We start from the raw sequence: 23604 nt of genomic DNA on the forward strand, positions 1-23604 counted from the left end.
TGACCACAACATCAGGAAAAAGGAGCATGAGAAACTGGAGAAATACCAGGGCCTCAGAGAGGAACTGGAGAAGGCCTGGAAGGTGAAGACCACAGTGGTGCCTGTGGTCATCGGGGCCCTCGGGGCAGTCACCCCCAAACTGGAGCAGTGGCTAAAACAGATCCCAGGAACAACATCAGACATCTCAGTCCAGAAATGTGCAGTTCTAGGCACAGCCAAGATACTGGAGGAGAACCCTCAAGCTCCCAGGCCTCTGGTAGAGGACCCGAGCTCAGAGGATGAAAGAGAGAGAGACCACCCGCGGAGGGTGAGAGGGGAATTTTTTTTTTTATGTTCATTGCTGTTTTTCATTGTGTTATTTTAGCAGTTTGATCAATATCAGTAAGGGACTGTGCATAAGGGTATGCACAGTGGCGCAGTTGGTAGAGCTGTTGCTTTGCAGCAAGACGGTCCTGGGTTTGATTCCTGGCGTGGAGTTTGCATGTTCTCCCTGTGCATGCGTGGGTTCTCTCTGGGTACTCCGGCTTCCTCCCACAACCCAAAAACATGACTGTCAGGTAAATTGGGCTGTATAAATTCTCCTTAGGTGTGAGTGTGTGCATGCACACACTATATTAATATTTATCACTGAGGCGGAGATGAGTAACTAGATGATTGATATACGTTTTCTCAGATGTGCAATTTATATGCACTGTATGGCCTTGTAAAGCAAGCATGCATAAATGTTAAGTACATGAATAGTCTATACGTCTTTGTAGAAGGAAAGTCCTTCAGAGACTTGTTTTATGCTTGACATATTTTTATATGTGGTATCTTTGTGGGTTACTTCTTTTAAGATCTTAGCGGCTCCTTACCATTTTTTTTTCCCTTTTAATTGTCCTCATCTAGCTGCTGGGCTCTAACAGCAAAAATTCAGGTTGGCTGAAGATTTTGGGTTTAGACCATCTGAAGTCTTGTACCAAGTCTTACAAAACCACTGGGTGACACACTAAAGCAAAAAAGTCAAAACTTTTAGGACACATAACTGTAAAAGAAAAAAAAAAGAAAGACAGAAATGAGAGCCCTTCAAGCAGCCTGTTGCTGTTTGGTGTAAACCAGACTTGTTTTGCCAGGTTTAAAATATCCTATATTTGTTTGGGCTTTCATGTTTTTCTTAGAGAGCTAAGGTTTCCTATTGCACAACTCCAATGACAGTGACACTTGTGCAATCCTATTCAGATTGAATAGGCACATGCTTTTAAATCTACAGTACCAAGAGCCAGTTGTAGGTCCTGTGATGACACTAGAACATTTTAGCACCGTGTCGTCCGCTTTCGGCGTGAACTTTATTGATGTCAGTCATTTTTAGTCCCCTCCATTTGCAAACTGTTTTTCTTAAACTGAAATGACAGAACTACAATTTCTTTGATACCGCTTTAAATCCTATATTAGTTGGTGCAAGGTGGATGCTTAATATAAAGCACAGATTCACAGCAATCTGCAGATTCACAGAGAATCTGCAGACTTGAATGTTTTTGTTTGCATTGCTTGAATTATTCCATATAGTTAAACTTGATTTGAAATACCCATATGCCAAAATATGTTAGAAAAATACGTCCTACTTTTTCCACATGACTCACCTCACCATAATTTGAATTTTTTGATGTCAAGCAGACATTATAATGATTAATGAACTTAAGCATCGCAGTCTGACGCCTGGCGTTCACTATTTTTTCCATCGTTCAGGTTGATTGCCGTTTTACATCTTTCATCTTTGGACGGGGATTTCAGCTGATGCATACTGCAAAAATGACATTAGTAGGGCATTTCCACCCAAGCCGGGGATACCTCACACGTGACCCACTTAGCTATCTCTCGGGGCATTAACCGGAAGAAAGAAAGAAACCTAATCTTTGCACTCAGCAGGCATTTGTTGTACCAGCCTGATTCGCTTTCTGTCATACATGTTCACTGTTTGCTGCCTCCATCTCTGCTTAGTTTTTTTTTTCCCCCACTTCCTTTTTCCTCCATCACCTCCATTTCTCATCTCTTCCAGCTGCTTTTACCAGAAACTGTCCGTTCTCGCCTCAGCTTTCGACTCTTACATGTATTTGCCCCCTCCTACACAACAACACTCACTCCTCTCCTCAAACCCCCTCCCTACGAAAAGCAATAGGAGTGTAGGGAAATTCACTAGATCTAAAAAAAAATAAGCGCGTCTCAGTCTCCGTTCTCCTGTAGCCGCGCGTCCCCCCAAGGGAGCACCGTGTTATGGATGGGCCCCTGTCCGCTCGTCTTGTCTGGGATCCACACAAAACCCACAGTTAGCGCACGGACTTTTCCAAAGGGATTTTACTTTTGCTCTTTGGCGATGTTATTGTCTAAAAAGCCAATTTCTCAAACCTATCTGGCCTCAGTCCCTTCCTGTTGGCTCAGTGATCAGTGACGAAACGGGCCCGGACTGAGCGGCAGCGATGTGCTTTCTGTGATTACCCCACTCCTCTGACCGAACTCATCACTCCTGCACAATCTGACGATCTGCTACTGCAGTACAACTACATGGGGGCATGATTGCCAGCTCACACCCCTATAATTACTCACAGTAAATACAACATAATATACATAAATACCTTTTCCCTAAAAGCAGAAAACTGAGTTAGCATTAGCATTATTGGCCAATGCTACGTGACTAAAATTTAATATACTTTTGGCTGTACAAAGGTGACATCTCTAACACATTTTTCTTTTTTGTTGGTATAAACAAACTACTTATTCTCCTTTTGAATATTCATGTTTTCCTATTTAGGACAGAATATTATGTGTTTTTCATCAAGCGTAATGACTGATTCAGTCATCAAGACTTAACCTTGGGGGGTAGATGTTGTTGTAGATGGGTGTGTAGCACCAACATTGTGTGTGTGTGTTTACAGAGCGACGACGCGGCAGGGTGAAAACCGGCTCTTCATTCAGCTCGACTCGTCTGCGGGGCAGCACCGTGCTCTACCACATCTCTGGTCACCTCCACAGCAGGGAGAAGAGCAAGATTAAAATCAACAAGGTATCGTCACGTTGCGCAAACAACAGACGCGGGGTGGGAAAAGGTCTTTTCAAACGAGGCCGAGGGTCGCCGTGCGGAGAAAGGGGAGCACTGGCGGTGCCGTTGAAGCGCCGTTGACAAAATCAAGGGCAGACAGGTGGGAGATGTCTGGATGTTAGCGCTTCCACAAACAGCAATTAAACAGCTTGGATGCAAGGGGCTGTAATGCTAGCATGAGTGCCTCATTAAAAATAACAACAGAATACTATTGCTTTTTAAACTTGCCTGTCTTCCCCTTCAAAACGGGACTGTGTGAATTAGTTAGCGCTCTCACCAAACCACGGCACAGATGATTGTAAAACCTGTTTTTAATGTGTTGCTGAAATGTAAACATCATGGCAGACTTTAGTTACAGTTCTGTGTGTGTCATGTCGGTTGTTGAAAAGTTGTGTCCCCATTGCTGTTGTGTTTTCTTATCACTTTTTTGATTTGGATCTCAATCGTTTCTTATGTTGCGTTGCGCCTGTTTGTTTACCTTTCTGATTTCTGTTTCCTTGTTTCCCACATTCCCCGCGTGTTTATCCCGTTTCCTCAGTTCAACTTCAGCTCCTTCCTTCTGTCACAGCTGCACCCTGTTTCTAATCAACCGCCTGCTTCTTGTTCAGCAATCAACTCTCCAGGTTAAACATCTCTCAGTTAGTCAATTCTCACTGTCACCTCTAGTATGGTGCAAGAACCTGGTGGGTTTTTCACCTGGACATTGATTTTTATACTTTTTTTTCCTCATTCTATTAAGTAAACACTGTTTTTTTTTTTCAACTACCTGCATCCTCTGTGCATTTGGTTTTCTTATCTACTCCGTTTTATGACCCAGACTAATGACTGGCAATGGTTTCACGACCTAGATCTAGCCTGTCCTCAGACCGGAGTGTAACATCCCTCTGGGATTCATAAACCACATGCAGTGGAGTTTACTAAAAAGAAAAACTGACAGCAGCAGTTTGAAAACGTGTTGTGCAGCATCGATGGGAAAACGCAAATAAAATATGGAGTCTTCCCAAAGACACAGTGTAGGGATCCTGTTGTCTTGGTCTTCCAGTCAAAAATTGAAGCATAGAAGAGAAAAAATACAACTTATCCTTTCCTTGAAGTGTTTTGAAAAGGGAACCAGAAGGATCTTAAGCTGGAGAATCAAGGAGAAAGTTTGATGGGGCGTCAAGCGAACACAGGGCCTATCGAAAGGCGACTAAACACTGATGACTTAGCGTGCAGCTTTTGAACAAATACTGCGTACTAAGGCTGTATTAACTCTATCAGAAAGCCGGACAGTGAAGGAAAGAATTTGAAATGACAGTCACAGCTTATTGGAAGTGTAAAAGTTGCATAGTTATTATGTATCCAATGAGTGTAAAACAGCTGATTTTACAATGAGAATCTGGAGTTGCTGCTCTGTTTTTATACACTCAAATTTTATCCCAGAAATTCTGTGCCTGCGAGTCAGTTTTATTATGTGGAGAGAGAGAAAAAAAATACCTCCAGGGGAAGTGTGAATCACAAAAAGATACACATACACAGTAGTCACCATGTAAACAACAAACTCATCCAAAGTAAGGAAGGAAAGTTATAAGTTTGAGATGTTTGGATGGTGAAGAGTCTCTTTGGAATGGGCTACATTTATTCATTTTCCAAATTAAAATTCTGCTTTGGCTGCAGACAAGGTATGCACTGTTTGTCACTTGTGCATACAGCTCAGAAACTTCCTTTAGGAACCTGAAGGGTTATTTTATTTATTTATTTTTTAATAGCCAATAGCCAGTTCCAATTCAAATACTAACCTCAATATGTAGTACCTCATTAAGGAGTATAGAACATTATTGCATAGTTTGTAGTTTTTTTTTTCACCAACTGAACAGTAGGTCATTTTTCTTGTGTTGCCCAGAACGTGTTTGGAGATCCACCTGCTCTACCGGAATACAAGGTTGCAGACGCCAAGAAGTCCAAATTCATATTGCTTCACTACAGCACATTTAAAGCAGGCTGGGACTGGCTGATTTTGCTTGCCACCTTCTACGTTGCTGTGACAGTGCCCTACAACGTGTGCTTCATCGGCGACGATGACGATCTGACCCGCAGCACCACTGTCAGCGACATCGGTGTGGAGATTCTCTTCATCATAGGTTAGTTGCAGATTACCAGCCGCTTCGCTACTTACACCGATGATGAGCTAGCGTGCAGCTTTTAGGATAACCAAACTCTTTACTTTTTGTTTTTGTTTGTTTTTTAACACCAGACATTATTTTTAATTTTCGCACCACTTTCGTCAGCAAGTCCGGCCAGGTAATCTTTGACGCTCGGCAGATATGCTTCCATTACCTGACGACGTGGTTCATCATCGACCTGGTGGCCGCACTGCCCTTTGACCTGCTCTACGCGGTCAAAGTCAGCGTGGTAAGTTCCCGACTGGATGCTGTTTTTCCTCACCTCCTTTTTTAGATTCTGTTCAGTCTCGGTTACAAGCAGTGGCTTTAAATAAATGTTTTGGCGAAGAAAGCAGCTGAAACATGGAGCAAAGAATGATTTTTTTTTTTTTAAAGAAAAGGAAAGTAAGTAAAAACAAATAACTTTCAAGGTTACTTTGAAATAAAAAAAACAAAAGTTGTCACGATTAATGCGTTGCCCAGTAACAGCAGCCTTTAACTGTGCTGTCTCTGAGAAGAGTTACACAGTTTCAAGAATCGTCAGCTGTGCTGCTTTCCAGATCTGCCCCAAGGCCTTTATTTTTATATATATATATTTTTTTGATTTGGCATATTGATTCCACATCGTGCACGGAGCACGAGCGCCGACCAAAACAGCCCCACATCATTAAAACGCTTTTCTACCCTTCCTCAGTAAAACACGCGGCCCCCACCCCTTTAAGAGCAGCTGAGAGCAGGATGAAACACAGATCTGGAGCAATTAGGAAGAGTGTTGTGTCTTACCCCGGGGTGACAGATATTAGCCAATCGAAACATGGTACTACAGTTGGCTTTTGATTGGTTGCCTTTAGAAGTTTCTACTGTTTGGTCCCTAATTTAGGAAAAAAAAACAAAAAACGATGCTTTGACTCTGCCATTTACTTACTATAGAGTGAATCAAAATGTTCAACAACAATTGGTATGTACTGGAAGGATGCACTCAGGCATCCACTCAATTATAAATAGATTAATTATTATAATTATTGTAATCAGAAGCATTATTAGTATTTATGGTGCTGACTCTATATACAGGTTTGTTAGTCTGAGGGGAGGCAGAAAGAAAAGGTTTGGATGTGAAAGCTTCGTTTGGTCTATAATTTTTAATATTCTCCATGTTTGTCATTTTTGATCTACCAACCAGTTCTGTTGGATTTATAATTATGTAGTGCAGAAGTCTAATGCTAGTTTTTTTTTTTTATTTATTTTATTTACGTCTAAGTTAGGCTTTGATGTGAATTCTGGATCGTTCTTCCTCTGACACACCTGAATGTGTCCGCCACGTCTCGTCCGTCTGACTCAAACTATCACGGAATGGAAATTGCTCAGCTCTGGGAAAGTAAATAGCCTCAATGAAAAACTTGACGTCAGCGTTTGTGTCAAAAGCGAAGCGGGTTTAACTTTAAAACTGGCACAGTTGGTGCTCCAAATCGACACCTTTCAAGCTCAACTAAAATCCGCAGCTACCCACACGAGCAAGTGAAAGGCCTGCTAGAGAAAGGTTTTATGGTCACAATGGGAAGAAATACGACTTAAAAACATCAGAATAGGACTTTTCAATTCAGCTTCATTTCAAATAATTAGACGCTTAGGAAAGGTGAACATAAACTGATGTCCTAACAGGACAATTGTCAAAAGTTGTTTGGGTTTGGAGAGCCAGTTGATGCTAACTTTCTGAAAAGGGATTTACCCGACTGAACATCTTTTGATCCTGTTAAGTATGTGTTTAATCGCACTTAATTCAATATTTAAGAGGGTACAATTGTCTTTTCATGTAGGGTCAGTTTGGTTTGATTAGTTATTTTCCCCTTTAGAAATCTAATCACTTGAAATCATCTCCTTTTTTAATCGCATCTATTTGGTTGATATTACAATATTGTTATGGTTTCAAACATTTAAGTTTGACAAAAAAGAAATCAAAAAAGAAGAAAACTTTGCCCTGCATTTATTGCACCAAACCAAAAACAGCTTTTGTACTTAAGAATTTATGCAACATCTGTCTCACGCGAGAGTTGTCTGTGCGGATCGGACGGCCGACTTGCACATCTGTGGATGGGGAGCAGTAATTCAGAATGATACATGCGGTCACGGTTTCTAATTAAAGGGCCCAGGAGAGCACTTTGGAAAAGAGGCTAACACTTCATCAAATGCACGAACAAGAAAGGACTATACTGCAGGAAACCTAAGGCAGTTCAACTTTTGTTGTGCGCATATTCCATGTGAAATGTGACCAGAAGCAAGACCAGACCAGACGCAAAGAGATGAGATGTTTGTGGGATTAAACAAAAGAAAATGGTTTAGAAGTGAAATGTGAAGTGAGGCAGTAGTAGAATATAGAAATCCAAAAGCTAAACTGTAAAACAAAAATGCAACAGAGCTGAACATCAGCACATGTCAAAGGATTTCTATCAGTTTACACTTTGATTCCAAGAGAATTTGCTCATCTGCCTTCACACACACAGATGAGCAAATTCTCTTGGAATCAAAGTGTAACGTCCCATTCTTAATTGTTTGGGATTTTCTTGATATTATAGTCCAATCTTTCGCAGATCATCTGGGAAGGCTTTCCACAAGAATGATGTGATTATGTGTATTTTATCACCATTCTTCCGTAAGCACATTTGTGAGGTCAGACGCTGATGTTGGCTGAAAGGGTCGCGCTCATAGTCGCCACTCCCCAAAAGGTACTGTGGTGAGGTTGGGACTTTAGGTTGGCCAGTCAGGTTTTTTCACAACACACTCACCCGACGTGTCTTTAAGGACGTTGCAGAACGAAACGTGACATCCTGAAACTGTCTTGCATCTGCAGAAAGTTCTCTGCGCCAAATTTACCTCAGTGTCCAATTGTTTTAACTTGTAATACAACTATTGGCTGTGGGATATTTGGTAACATGAAAACACGTGCAATTCACTTCCAGCTTTCTTTAAAGAGCGGTTCTTTTGTGCTGTGGGAATTATAGTGTTGCCTAATGATTTGACAATCACTGCATTGTGCAAAACAATTGAAAACTTTGCAGTGGTTTGCTGCTTTTAGAGTCGGCATGTAAGAAGGATTTTAAATATTGAAATGCTGTACAAGTTCAGTTTATTTTTATTTAAAACATCCTGCTGGGAAAAAAAGCAGAGAAAAAACAAACAAAAAAAAACACGTTATTTTTAGTAGTTAAGGAAGCTGAGCTGATGGGGGGCCAGGGGGGGTGCTGCTCCAGGCAAAAGGTACCAGTTTGGTTCCAGAGTCTATTTATGGAAATACCACACACTCCCAGTGGAGCAGGTTTAGATTTGTGGCTACTGGGCCATAGATCCATCTGTGGCTGCTGGGGAGAGCAGAGATGTTGGGTGTAATTGCTGGAGGTTCTGCCCATCCCCTCAAAGGATGGACCGGTCAGATTGTCCTGCTCGAAACCTGAAGCCATATTTCACTCACAATGAGCCGCGGGGCCTCAACATCCCTCTGTGATCTCATGTCTCTTTTCCTTTTTGCTGCCTGGTATATTTTGGAGGCTGTCATCAAGTTATTTTCCCCCATTTTTTGTTGTTTTGCTTTGTTTTACTGTAAAGCCATTATTAATTTATACATTTTACGTTTTCAACTGTCAGGCTGAGACTTGTTTTGTCATGATTATCTTTTTTTTTTTTTCTTAACTACAATGACAAATTGTGGAAACAAACAAATTTCACAAACAATTCAGGAAATACATATTTAACTATAGGAGGCTAATTTACAATAATGAAAACAATTAAAAAGTCAGCTGAATTTCTTTAAATCATTACTTATTTAGATGCAATAAAAGTGATTTATTTCTTATGGTTTCCACTCATGGAAGTTGTTTAACAGAGTGATGCAAAAATATTACATGTTGCAGTTAGAGCACCTATTGCATTGCCTTTCTGACTCTGGAGACAAATATTGGCCAAGTCGAGGTTTACTGGCCCAGTACAGCTCCAATTATTGAATAAATACTTAACAAACTTGACCCATTGTGCTGTTGTGGCACAGCTGTATAGCTGAAGGCATGGCTCCGAGAGAAGAAATAACGAGAGTTTCTGTAAAGCCGGAGTCTCAAGGATGCAGATCTAAACCTATAAGGACTGAAGAAAAAAAACAAAAAAAACAGTCGGGAAGCTAAAAGTAAATTTCACACCTGATGAACAGAAAAAAACAAAAAACACAGTACAGTCTGAATGACGAGGGTGGCATTGAAGCGACGGAGGGCAGAAGTTGAAGGAGACGAGTCTTACACGATCCGTGTTCGGTACGTTATCCTGTATGCTTTTCATGCTGCTGGAAAGTGAGTGGGACGTGGCACAGCCTGCTCACTCCATAGGTGGGACTCAGAGCGGTGATAGATGGCGGAGGAGAGATGGAGCTTCTCCCTACGGCTCAGTAGGAGGCTTCATTACCCTTGCGGTGTACTCATCCCTTATTTCTCTCTGCAGAAATGTGCAAAAGCACCACGGGGCATGCTGGAGACACGTGGAGAGCAGGAAGCTCTGGTACAACTGTTCACATCAGCTCATATTTGAATCTGTGGTTAAGAGATCGAAAAGGTCCTTGTTGTTCTGCTGGCACCGCCAACATGTTCCACCCTGAGGTTCATCATGTTTAGAGCGATATGCCACGCAAAAAACATAACATCTTACCAGGCGTTTTTGGTCTAGTTGCAGGTATTTGAGCACATTTCAAATACAAAAACTAACTTACAAGTAACTTTTCAGCACAAAATAGGAGCTCGCTTTAAGTCAATAATTCCTTCATGTTGATGGAAAAGTAGAGAAGAGGTAAAATGACCTTAATATTTTCTGTCTAAATAGTAAGAACGTATCAAAGGACCAAAGTAGGTTGATTAAATAATTCCGACTGGTGAGAATATAAAGTAAAAAAAGAAACAAAACAAACACTCCTTGATATGAGTGCCTGATTGCTTTAATTAGCGTTTTTATGAGGGTCCTCCATCAGAAAAGGTCTTCTTATAGATCATGCTGTGGGAACGTTCAAGCGTTTGTCAAGTTCTAATTAAAGATCCATGTAGCTGTTGAGACGATGCTGTCGTGTTTGGCTTTTCTGTTTAAAAGGTTGGTTTTCTGCTTTTTTTTTATGTTTAAAAAGGACACGGCAGCAATTTGCTCCTCTTTCAGAACATGTTTGTCAGATTCCTGGTTTGTTTAGACAGAATCTCTATTCCTGAGAGAAATATTTTTTAACCGAACCTGTCAAAGGAACTGAAAAACCAACTTATTTTATTGCAACTTTGTCAAGAAATGGTAACATTTGCATGCAAGCTCTCTGGTGTATGTTCTAGTTTCGTTAAATGTCAAAGTCAGTAGAGCAAGTTTATAGAAATTAGTGGAGAACAAAGTTTGTTTTTTGTTTGATTTAATTTGTGGAATTTATGTTTGACGTAAAATTTTTATCTTTTATTTAGCGCTGTTATTTTATTTGAGGCATTCGGGTCAATTAATTCAATCTTTGAGTAAAATCTTATAGAAAAGTTTGATCAAAAACATAAAAAAAAATTTTAAAAAATAGCTGGACAAGTCTGTCCTGAATAATAATTAATAATTCTTTGGGGAATTTAAATAATTAACTACGAGGTGTGGAAAAGTTTCATACTTTAAATCTTGGTCGTCGTCGGTGGCGACGCTTTAAGGTGATCCGAGAAGCTTATTAGCGAAGGATGCTGTTGTGCAAAGCCAAGCCAGGCAGGCAGGCTGCGGCTAGCCAAGATTTCCTAGGAACTCCACGGAGTTTTGCAGACAGCACCTTGTTTCTGTGGGAGTGAATATGAATTACTCCGAGAGCCTGGCAGATGGGCTGGAGTGAAGTGTGGCTGAGGAAAAATTCACTTTCACCAGACTGGCAGCAGAAGCGGCTGCCAGATACACGGCAGCTGGAGCCCACACAGACCAAACAGAGATAGCAGGGATCCAAACAAGAGTTCAGAGCCAGGTATGCTGCAAAGCCTGCAGAGGGAAAACAATCAGGACGTTTAACCCACCGTTTCACCGGGAGTCGGTTCGGGTCTTTTGATGTCGGAGTTAGACTTTTTGCACTCTCTTGTTTGGATGTAAACATTCAAACGTTAATGCTGTCAGCAAGTTACCCACAATTGCTGTCATGAAAGTTGAAGAACGTCATTTAGACAATCAGATCTTGGGCAAAAGACGTAGAAAACGCATAGAAACACCATTCGTTCTTTCAGCTGGACGAAACTCTCATGTTATTGAGATATTGATGAAGTAAAACATTTATGTCTGTAGCTATAATCGCTTTCCTTCTGTCTGCTGCGTTTGTGGGTGTAAATCTGCAATCTAACAAAAATAATTGGTTCAGATTGCTCCCATCTGCCGGATTTGATTGTTCTTGCATCTGTATGTATTTGGTACAATCTGAAAAAAAAAAAAAGCACATGCAAATCTGTATAAAAGAAACTGTAAAGTTCACTTCTTTGTGAATTTTCTCCCAAGTATTTTTATTTTTTGCTGAGAATATTTCTCCCATGTGAATATTAGTTTTTTGTGTATTTTCTCTCTCCGTGGTTAATAAAAAAAGAATAATTTTATGAATATCTTATAATATTTAGATTATTGCAAACGGGATTAAAGGTTGTCACGGTAACATTTTTGACTGACTTGTACGAAAACTGCTATCTTATGTGCGCATTCAGATAAATACCTTTTCCCCCCACAGGTGTCCGTGGTGCATCTGCTGAAAACCGTCCGTCTGCTTCGTTTGCTGAGGCTGCTGCAGAAGATGGACCGCTACTCGCAGCACAGCACGGTGGTCCTGACCCTCCTCATGTCCATGTTCGCCCTTCTGGCCCACTGGATGGCCTGCATCTGGTACATCATTGGCAAGATGGAGATGGAGGCCAACGCCTACAACTGGGACATCGGTAAACACCGTAAAATCTTGCCGGGGTATAATGAAGCCCCCGGGCTCCCAAATTAAAATAAGCATCTTTTTTTTTTTTTTTTTTTCGTTGTGAGTTTTAAACTCCCTCCTTTCAGTGCTGCAGGGATCCTATTAGGAATTGAAGTATAATCAGCAGCAGACGGTTGCTCCTTTGCTGCCACGGCCGTGACACTTATTAAAAATATCATTACCGTGCATTTTCTTTTTTTTTTTGGAGTCTGGATATTTACAATCCAAAATATGGCAAACTGAGACATTTCAGAAAGAAGAAAACTTTGTATTTTTAGCATATTGTCTCAGGGGGCACATTATTGCCACAAGTGCCTTTAATTGCTTTAACAATTTGTCATAGAACAACTGCAAACCTCAGCGTGTTTTATTGGGATTTCATGCGGTAGACGAACGCAAAGTACTTACTGCATAATTGTTCATTGGGAGCAAAATGATAAAGAAAGATTCAAACATTTGTACAAAAAAAATATGCGGTGCGCTTTTGCGTTTAGTGCTCTTCGGCTTGACACATCTGTTTAAAAGGCGACTGGTTGTAGTTGGGCTTTTCCATAATCGACACAAAAGGATTCAAGTTATCAACTAGCTAAAGCTACATGAAACTGTGCAATAAAATACATATGCTTTCCCAAAAGATCCTCAAATGACATACGCAGACATTGATTGTAGACAAAGTTTTTTAAAAGGAAAGTGTTCAATGAGTCAGGAACATATTAGACAAATTATTCGTGATCCATACTTCAATATACACTGCTCAAAAAAATAAAGGGAACACTCAAATAACACATCCTAGATCTGAATGAATGAAATATTCTCATTGAATACTTTGTTCTGTACAAAGTTGAATGTGCTGACAACAAAATCACACGAAAATCATCAATGGACATCAAATTTATTAACCAATGGAGGCCTGGATTTGGAGCCACACACAAAATTAAAGTGAAATGTTCCCTTTATTTTTTTGAGCAGTATATTTATGTTGTACAGGGAAAGTGTTTCTGGGCAAAATGTCCCTGTAGCGACTCAACAAACTATCCTTTTCAGAAGCAACAATAATCCCGTCACACCCCCCACCGAGTAGTTATTGAATAAAAAATGTGTGAGAGAGCGAAACCTTTGAGAATAACAACTGAGTTAAGTGTGATTTTTCTCGACTCTTTTCATAATTAATGACAGACAATTCCCGGCTCGGCCCCTCAGCCTCCAGGTCAGTCATGTAATGAGCCCCGCCGAGCTGATCTCCGGTCAGTATCGATGCACCACAATGCCTCGTAATTATCTCGTTCTCTATGCCAATTACTGCCGTTCAGTGTCATAAAGTAACAAGTCCATGCGCGAGGCGGGATTAATGCTTCGTGTCCTAATTATTTACTTCCGACGCCGAAGTCGGTGCTGAAGTGAAGCGGGTGGTGTGGTGTTTCCTCCCAATTACCATTCATCAGTGTCAGCGACAGAGTCTCGTGGGATCGGCTGCCGTGGATCCATTCTGCACCGAATGCTCTCCAACCATCTGCTTTGTTTCTGGAATTTGCTCGGTTTGTTCCGAATAGTGCATAAACGGGAGACGGACGCGGCTGACGAAACTTCAGAAGCGACGCTTTTTGGACGAGCCTGCGTCCACGTTTAGCTCTGCTGTGTAAAGCCTCCTGGGAATTTGCGTAAAACCGAACCTTTGTCACAAAACGTAAGCGTTTGTATTGTTTTAAGCAATGAACGTTCGACATGTCTTCATCTTCTCACCAGGGTGGCTCCATGAGCTCGGGAAGCGTTTGGAGTCTCCATATGCCGGCATGGCAGACGTTAACACGACTGGCGGCGGTCCCGCTATCCGCAGCGTCTACATCGCTTCCCTCTACTTCACCCTCAGCAGCCTGACCAGCGTGGGCTTCGGCAACGTGTCCGCCAACACTGACGCGGAGAAGATCTTTTCTGTTTGCATCATGCTCATCGGAGGTACACAAAAAACGTCAGCTATCAGTTCCACTCCTTAGAGTGTGTGTGTTGCTTTGTGAAGTATCTTTTTCTCATTTTACCTCATTAAAGCCTGAAATTTTTAACATATGTTGGGGCAAATACCAATTGCGAAGAGCAGTTTACGGTATTTGTGGATTTTGCATTTTTTTCCACGCTAAAGTCTGAAAGGTATGGCATCCATATGTGTTAAGCTCCCTTTATTTTCACATCTGCAAGTACAACCAACTGTCTTTGAACTATCTCTATCTAGTTAATACATTTGGTCCATCCGAGTGTAATATAATCTGTTATGTGAAAGCCCCCGAGGTTCGTTCGAGAACATTAGAGAAAACTCATAATGAAGACCAAGGAACACAGCAGACAGCTCAGGGATAAAGTTGTGGAGAAGTTTAAAACCATTTTAACTTATAAAACATGATCCAACTTTTGGGTGCTGAAAAAAAAAAAAATTAAATGCCACAGCCTTTGAAAACTGCCCTTTATGGAAGAGTACCAAGAAGAAAGTCATTGAAGTTTCATAAAAAAAAAAAAAAAATGATGCTAATTAAAAAGACCCAACACACATGTTGAATCTAGGGAAGCTAGGCTGAGCTAATGGGAAGATGAATGGAGCTACACTGACTATAGAAAGTATTCACTGCCTTGAATGTTTTAGCATTTTTATTGCTTTTACAAATTCATCATGATCAACAAAATTAGTTGGGGGTTTTTCTTGGCAAAACATATAAACAAACCCTGTTTGATGTTAAAGTGACAACTGGTTTATATAAAATAATGGCAATTAAATTATGTAACATAAAATACATTATGGTATAAATATTCACACCCAACCAGTAGATGCAATAAAAAATTAAAAAAAAAGAATTTCTGTCAAAATAGCCAAATTTTATTGATCGTGATTAATCGATAAAAGCAATAAAAGCTTTTATTGCTCATCCAAAGTGGTGAGTACTTTTCATAGGGAAAAACCTCTGACCGGGGCGGAGGTTTAGCTTCCAGCAGGAAAACAAACATGAACATCCAACCAAAATCTGCCATGAGTGGTTTGGATCTGTTGACTGTAACAAAATGTGGAAAAAGTCCTAAAGGGTGTGAATACTTTTGAATGGGGCTGTGCGTGAAGACGCATGTCTTTTGGAAATGACTCCTTCAAAGTTAATTTCAAAATGAGACTTCATTGTAAAGAGTAATGGGTAAAACCAAGTTAATAACACTAATTCATCTTGTCTTAGTTAAAATTTCAGAAGCATGTAATTGGATTTCCTATTCCTTATTTCCCCCCCTGGTTTTCTGCTCCATTATATGGCTTTTTTATGCAGAACTTTGCAGAGGGGACAGAACTAGTTTAAACCAGACAGAATAAGCTTGTTTTTTTTTTGTTTTGTTTTGTTTTTTTTCTTGGCAGTCACTTTTGCAAGGTTTTCCCGGTGGATACTCTCTCCTCTCTGTTTCAGCTAAATGCTAAATGTCCCCGGCTGCCGGAGGGCAGTAGCAGGAGAAGACACACACACACGCACACACACACACACACACATACAACACATCCCCATGTTTGCTCACATACATCCCATTCCCAGCGGGGAGACATGGAGTGAAAACTAATCCGAAGCACCTGCTCATATTTACTGTGGAGCGTAACCTCAATGAACTTAGATGAGTTATGCAAATGAATTACTATGATGCTTGAATTATATTTTTTAGGGTGCAGTTTAGAATATTATCCTAAGGAATAACATTTTATTTCTTAAAGTTTAAATGGAAGCTACATAAAGCAAGAATATTTTCCAGTAGGCTAACTTAAGCAGTTTGAAATGGCACTTCCTTAAATTATTGGAAATGGTCTGAAATAGTCATACCTAATATAGATGTCATAAATAGTGCAAAGAGAAACTCCACCTGTCAGGAGGAGTGGATGGAAAATAATGAGCACCTGAGAAGAAACACAGGAAACCACGAAAACCAGACAGTCAACAAGTCGGAACAACAGAACACAGCGCTTTTCACCATTTTGCGGTTATTCTGTTTTTGTCTTTACATCATTGATTTCATATTATTGTCACAAGCTCCTTTGTGTAATAGCTGATAATGTTTGTCTGTCAAACTAAAAAAAGGGACTTTTATTTATTTTTTTCCCGATGCAAACCGAGACAATAAAAGCACCTTTTTTCCGTAGCTTTTATAGAAGTTAAATAGTATCTTTATTGAGGTCACCACTTCGACATGTCAGCGTAATTTCACTTTGTAAGAAAACTGACCCAGCTGGACCGATGACTCCCTGACGTCCAGCCTCTGGTGACACAGCTGTGCTGCAGCTCCAAACTCGATGAGATCAGGAGAACGGATCACCTGTGGGTGCGGGAAGGGCAGCGTTCGTCTGCGCAATCAAATAAGCTCCATGCTGCGCCGACGTCGAGCTTTCCTTTACGCGAGATATAAATGTAAATTTAATAGTTGGCTTTTCTCTCATTTGATTTCATCGTATAAAAATCGAGTTAAACACGTGAAACATGTAGGGTTACAAGCAGAAGATTTATCCTCCGCTGCTCCTGCTGTGCACCTGAAGTGCGGTGAACAGACATTTTTCTTTTGTTCCTGTTAATTTTAATCTTTCAGATCATCGAGTAATGTTTACAAAAGAGAAATTTCAAAAGCCGTTTTGAAACGTTGAGCTCATTCGTTAGAGGACTTCTGAACTTCTCTGACTACATGAAGTAGGCTCTCATAAAACAAAACATGACATCCTGATTTAAAGAAGTCCTGGAACCAATAGGAAACAGTGTAATTGACATATGTCTGGAAATGTAAGAAATATATTTTTCATGTTGTTAAAATAGAATTTGGATTTTTTTTGTTTTTTTTTGTTTTCCTGTTCGAATGACACTTTCCTGATGTTCCAATCGTCGTTGTTCTCCATCATCCGCTTCCTGTCCACCTTTCCGTCATCCTCTTTCTTTCTTTCTTTCTCCCTGCTTTTACCCGCAGCACTGATGCATGCCTTGGTCTTTGGCAATGTGACAGCCATTATCCAGAGGATGTACTCCCGCTGGTCTCAGTACCACACCAGGACCAAAGACCTGAAGGATTTCATTCGCGTCCATCACCTGCCACAGAGCCTCAAGCAGCGAATGCTCGAGTACTTCCAGACAACCTGGTCGGTCAATAACGGAATCGACTGCAACGAGGTATAGGACTGGAACTGTCTCCTTTATTTGTGCGGCTTAGCATGAGTAAGTGTTTTATAGTGCAAAGCCAAAGCAAAGTTGTGGAAAACTAGTTTTTCAAACAGCTTCCTCCAGTTTCCTTGCATACTAAGGAAGGAGTTGAGCATTCCGCCTCGTTAACTTGAACCCTCTTTTTTACAGAGACCAAAAATAGTTGAACGATTTTCTCAAGACCAAGACGTTTTCTGAATATTCTTCAGTCACTGAGTCATTCGCCTGGTCTGTACCTGGTTTCTATGCATATGAGTCACCAATGGGGTAAATTAAGGTCAGGAGACGTGCACAAAAACTCAAGTCGGCTGCAAAGCAGGTGTCAGGTAATCCCAAACTTTTAGGGATTCATTGTGAGGACAAAGTTTGGAGAAAGTGTAAAATATTCATGTTCTTTTGTTGTCTGTATTCAGTAATCTGATATTTAAGTAGAGAAATGCTGAAGGTCAGTTAAAACTGTATTTTTACCCAGTTTCAGAGTAACTAAACTTCCATTTCTCATAGCCTAAAAACTTACCACAGTGGAAAGTGAACATTTTCTGAGGCAAAAACTTTTTCTTTAGAAACTTTCATTATAAGAATATTGTACTTTAAAATTAACCCCAAAACATTTACAAAAAAATAAATAAAATCTGGTGATGTTCAAAATTTGATCAGTTGTGCTTTTCTCTTGTGTTTACATGTTTCTACTTCCAAAATAACCCAATTTTTTATGTATATTTAATTTTAGATAAATATTTTTCCATGCATTATGGAGATAAATGGCAGAAAGAGATAAAATCTTAAACTTAATTGAGATAGACATAATGTTTTATCAAGATTTTGAACTGCAGCCTATTTCCATGTGTGTTTAATAATCTGAGTATTGATTATACTCAATCATGATCATGATTAACCCTCATGATCAAAGGTGAATGAAAAGGGTTTGTTTTTGTAATGGTGCCTTCTGCCACAAGAGGCGCTAACGTCAACTTTCAGACTTTGAGCTGATTCAGACAAAACTGATTTATGTTGTGAATAAAAACCCGGGCCTTCTTTCTGAAAGAAAGCCAAAAAGTCAAACACTTGAATACAAAAGAGAAGTCTTTTGTCCCCATCCTGTCTGTTGATAAGTTTTAATAGTATGAGATATTTAAAAATGTTTTATTTTGTAACTACCATCTTTAAAGTTTGACTTTTTCATGATCTATTTTTACATAGATAGCCGAATATCTGTTGAATTCTAATTAGTTGTATTTTTTTTTTTTATCATTGTCAAAGTTTTTCTTACGATTCACAGTTCAATTTAGTTTTGTTCAGCCTTAATAAGCAAATGAGAGGGATTTTTTTTCTAATATTTTGTATTTGTAGAAGGCCTTTTGTGGCTCGTATGTAGCTTTAACTGACTGCTGGCGTACCAAAAAAACATCTGCAGAAAGCTGAGTTTAGTAACAACTGCATCATGTTCTAAATTCATTTTCTGAAAAATTGTTTCTCCCTCACTTTCAGAGCTGAACTGATTTTTTTTTCTACTTATTTCTTCTAAAAACAAAAATAATAATTTGGAGATCCTTAAAGAAGGATAGAAAAAAAATGTCTGAAGGTTATTTTTATGGTTATGAGAAAAATAAACTTTTGCGCTGACTCGGAGAAAGAATCCTAAGAAGAAAAAAAAATTGTTAAACTGACTATTAGGGGCTCTGTGTTTAAGTTTTTGCCCATAAAAGTTAGAATCAATCTACTGTAGTGAGGCTTTCTTATGTAAACTTATGAATTTAAACCAAAAACCTTCGCTGTTCAAAAATCTCCAGGCTTACTTCTAGATAAAGACTGCATAGCAAATCAGTATCAATATTTTATTAGATAATTCACACGGTTCTCACATAGATGCCACATTAAAGCTAATCCAAAAGCTGATAATGTGATCGATACTTCTACAGAGCAAGGAGCACGTTGCAGCATCCTTGATGTTTTTTTGTTGTTTTTTTTCCAGCTGCTATCGTCTTATTGCCACATTTTACTCTATAATAACTAACCAACCACATAATGCAAGAGTCATCCTGGTGTGACAGGTTCAACTCACAACCCGACTCTGGTTTGTATTACATTTTCCTTGAACAAACTTGAGTGTTTTGTGTCATTTTTTATTTTATTTTTTATTTTTTTTATCTTTCTTGTCGAGCAAAAGACAAGCATGAAGATTAGCGAGTTGTGGCATTTCACCACACAAGCAATAAATAACACATTCTCCCGACAAGACCAGGGAAACCTGTCAGTGGTCTGATAGTAACTCGCCTCTCCGGGCTGCGCGGGCCTGCGAGACAGCTGTCAGAATCCCGAGCAGAGGGTCGGACGGAGGGATGATGCTGATGAATCCCAGACAGATGAATTAAAGATGGGCCTGTTGATTAAAGTAAGGCCGGCTCTGATGACTCACCGAAGGAATCCAACGACAGATTTCCGTCCTCGGCAAATCGTGCGTTTGTCGATGCGACGCAGTCTTGTGGACTGCGCTTTGTGTTATAGGAGCTGCATGAATTGTGTTCAGAGGTTAGCAATCCAAAAAAAAAACAAAAAAACAACAACAACAAAACCAGCGAAGGCTAAAAAAAAATTCAATTACCGAGTTGCAGAGTGGTGTTTTCACAACTGTCACACTTTCTTTCCTCCTCTCTTTTGTTTCCCCACCTGCCTTCCCTCGTCCCTTCATCGTCCCCACAGCTGCTAAAGGACTTTCCGGATGAGCTGCGATCCGACATCACCATGCATCTCAACAAGGAGATCCTGGAGCTGTCGTTGTTTGCCTCGGCCAGCCGCGGCTGCCTGCGCTCGCTGTCGCTGCACATTAAGACCTCCTTTTGCACCCCGGGGGAGTACCTCCTCCGACAGGGCGACGCTCTGCAGGCCGTCTTCTTCGTCTGCTCGGGGTCCATGGAAGTGCTGAAAGACGGGATGGTGTTAGCCATCCTAGGTAGGTTAAAGTGGAACTGCTAGCGGGAAGAAAAAGCAAAAAAAAACCTCTTGGTGTAATTGAAGAAGATCATAGCACTTGAGTTTATAAAATCCTGTAGTTAAGCTCAGTGTTTAGACACAAAATTCAACTAAGTGAATGGAGGTTAATATGCAAGTTCTGATGTCTACCATAGGAAAAAACACATCAACTTTATATTGTTGTTTTTTACGAATATTTTCTGCAGAAGGTGCTCAAAGGACTTTTACGCAAAGCAACATAAAAATGCAGACAAGGTCTCAAGAAGGCCTGCAAATATCCAGTCGAGCAATCTGGTCATAAAATGAATGGCGTTTTAATTTTAGATGTTCTATATGAAACCTTGTTAAAATTTTTATCAAGAATTCCCAAACTGGGGAAAAGTACAGAGAAAAAGTTAACTTTTCAAATAAAACATACAGTCTTTTAGTTATTGTCTCCATAACTCCAGCAGCTTCACTGGGGAACCAAATTAAATTAGTTCAGTTTCTCATTAATAAAAGTTAATGTCACCTGAAGCACTAACTCAGAAGAAGAAGAAAAAAACAGAGTTCCTTGTTTTTTTTTTTTTTTTTTTTGCAGAAAAGTTAAAATAGAAAAATAAAATCTAACAGTCTGTTATAGATTATAGGGAGAAAATCACATCTACTACTAACCAGTCACTCTTTATGATCAATGAAAGAATAAGAAAGGAAAATGTTATTAATTTCGTTTCTTTTTCAACATGATAAAAAAGTAATTTTAAACTACATTTAAACTACACACTAGAGTGAAGCTGCACTAAAACCCTAGAACTTAAGTTTCTGTTTAGTTCTCGTGTGTGAAGAGAAAAACTGTTTTGTTTTTTTTTTCTTTTCATTCAGATCTATTTAGGAGTTACGAGATCTGGCGGTTATTTAAAGAGCAGGGAAGGAGTATGGCAGAGGGAGTGAAAATCCAGTGTTTTTAAAAACCACTGTGATATCCAGAAGGCCGCGCCTTTGTTGGACTGCAGGGAGCGATTATATTTCTTTTGGCTAAATAATAGGGGGGAAGCAGTTGCTCCACTGTTCAGGTCTCTTTTTTTTGTGTGCATGATAAATCTGTTAAAAAAACAAAAAACAAAAAGAACAGAAGACCCTCTGCTGAACGACTATCATCTGCTGTCGCACCACCTCTCGTCCTGAGTGACATCGTTCCTCCGGTGACCTTTTGAATAGAGCTACACAGCAATATGGGAACAGTGTGGTGCGAATACCATCTAAATGTGAAGCTCCCTCCATCACTGTCTGTTTACTTGTTGATTCTTGTATTTGTCACATGACTCTCTGTGTGTGTCTGACAGTAGCTGCATGTTGGTACACCTTCAGGAAGAAACTGTGCTTTTGTTAGGATGTTTGCTGGCCCTCAAACTGCCTCATGGTAGTGTCTCTCTGTGTGTGTGTGTGTGTGTGTGTGTGTGTGTGTGTGTGTGTGTGTGTGTGTGTGCGTGTTTGTGTGTGTGTATTTGATTGGGTGGGTGGAGGCGTGTGTGTGTGTGTGTGTGTGTGTTGTGTGTGTGTGTGTGTGTGTGTGTGTGTGTGTGTGTGTGTGTGTGTGTGTGTATTTGATTGGGTGGGTGGAGGCGTGTGTGTGTGTGTGTGTGTGTGCGTGTGTGTGTGTGTGTGTGTGTGTGTGTATTTGATTGGGTGGGTGGAGGCGTGTGTGTGTGTGTGTGTGTGTGGGTTTGACAGGCAGATAGCATTGTCTGCTGACTGTGCAGAAGGTTGGAGTGACATGGAGTGTTTCGCCGAAGGACAAAGCTGCTTCTTTGTGTCTCAGCCTGTTCCACTGTGGATGAGTTTGTGTAGGTTTCTTTTTAACCTCCGGCCCCAAATGGTTCTTGTCCAAACAAAAGCCCATAGTTACAGATCTGTAAGCCCGTAGTAGACGCAACGCGAGAACAAGTGAGGTTATGATGATGTGTAAGGAGAAAGGAGAAGGACTCTTGAAAGGGGAGAAACTGGATATCATGGGTCATCAGAAAAAAAAAATGGTCTGACAGAGAAAGAAAAACTGTTTTTAAAAAAATGAAGGACGAAAGGGCTGATTGAGAGGTAAATAACAAATTAACCGTTGAAATCGTGAATACATAGACAAAGGAGACAAGAAAGAACGCAGATTAATTATAGATGAAACTAACTTTGGGCAGATGCTGACGAATTACAGAGTAAAGATGAGAAAACGGGGAAAAAAAAAAAAAAAATCGAAATGAAGATGAAAGGAAAAGAGCAGCAAAGTTATGGGTGAAAAAATAAGTGAGGTATGTATTAGGAAAAACAGAATAACGAGCATAATGGAGAAATAAAGAAGTGCGGAAATCAAACAAAAAAAACGGGAAAGTTTAACAGGGAAAGAAGGAGAAAAGGAAGGAAAACTAATATGTGGGTGGAAAGCGAGGAGGAAGTCATCGAGAAGGGAGGGCGGGGGGTGCAGAAACGAAAGAAGGAAGAGAGAGGAGGACTGAGTGAAGTAATATGACAATAAATGATCTGACAGACAGGAGGATAGAGACGGAGCGGGCTGAAATAAGAACAGTCACGACTTTCGCTCCTTCAGCTGCGCCGCTGTAATTTAGCAGCCCTCATAGTTCACAATGACCCTAATGAATCATTTATCACTTCTTATGGGACATTACCGCTGCTGGGGGGAGGGGGGTGGTGGGGGCCTCGCCTTCAGTCCATTTGTACAAAAACAGCTGTCACATTCACTCCACCCAAACTGCTACATTTCATAAAAGTGTTGTGGATGAGGCTACTTCACAAATATGAGAATTAGTTAGAGTTAACATTAGTGATTTATTTATTTATTTTTTTTTTTTTTTTTTACATCTAAATCTGTATCTGCTGAAACTAACAAAATAAATATTTTCTGGTTCAAGTTCTTTATTCTTGATCAGCTGGGCTTGAAATATCTACCAAAACTTAATTGGCAGGTTACATTGTTAATCATTATTAATAATTTTTAAAAAATAAAATAAAAACATAAAAAAATGCTTACATCTGTTGCTATGGTGCTGATTTTAATTGGCGAACAGAATGAAAGACCTGCAGACATACTCTAGACGAAAAAGGGATTTTAGTTGGCAAATACTTCTAGATGTTTAATATAATATGTTTTATAACATATTGCATAGTCTGATTTGTTTTGGTTGTTATGTTTTGGATTTTGATTTAGTATTTGACAAAAAAAGTTTTGTTTTGTTTTTTTCAACTTTCCTCCTCCTTTCGTTGAGCATTGCCTTGCCAATGTTTAAA

At 39.9% G+C, this 23604-nt stretch overlaps 1 protein-coding gene across 1 annotated transcript in view; it reads left to right on the top strand.

The window, feature by feature from the left end:
* Positions 1-23604, top strand: part of kcnh8 (potassium voltage-gated channel, subfamily H (eag-related), member 8) — a 37936-nt gene that overhangs the window by 9819 nt on the left and 4513 nt on the right. The window contains exons 4-11 of the mRNA XM_088009951.1: positions 2910-3037; positions 4956-5193; positions 5307-5464; positions 9691-9747; positions 11942-12146; positions 13919-14128; positions 17132-17331; positions 20062-20311. Coding sequence (XP_087866077.1) covers positions 2910-3037; positions 4956-5193; positions 5307-5464; positions 9691-9747; positions 11942-12146; positions 13919-14128; positions 17132-17331; positions 20062-20311 — 1446 coding nt within the window. The remainder of the gene's footprint in view (positions 1-2909; positions 3038-4955; positions 5194-5306; positions 5465-9690; positions 9748-11941; positions 12147-13918; positions 14129-17131; positions 17332-20061; positions 20312-23604) is intronic.

This window comes from Poecilia mexicana, unplaced genomic scaffold (genome assembly GCF_051168715.1).
Source record: "Poecilia mexicana isolate PSO_F unplaced genomic scaffold, ASM5116871v1 scaffold_11, whole genome shotgun sequence".
In the NCBI taxonomy this organism is placed as follows: domain Eukaryota; kingdom Metazoa; phylum Chordata; class Actinopteri; order Cyprinodontiformes; family Poeciliidae; genus Poecilia; species Poecilia mexicana.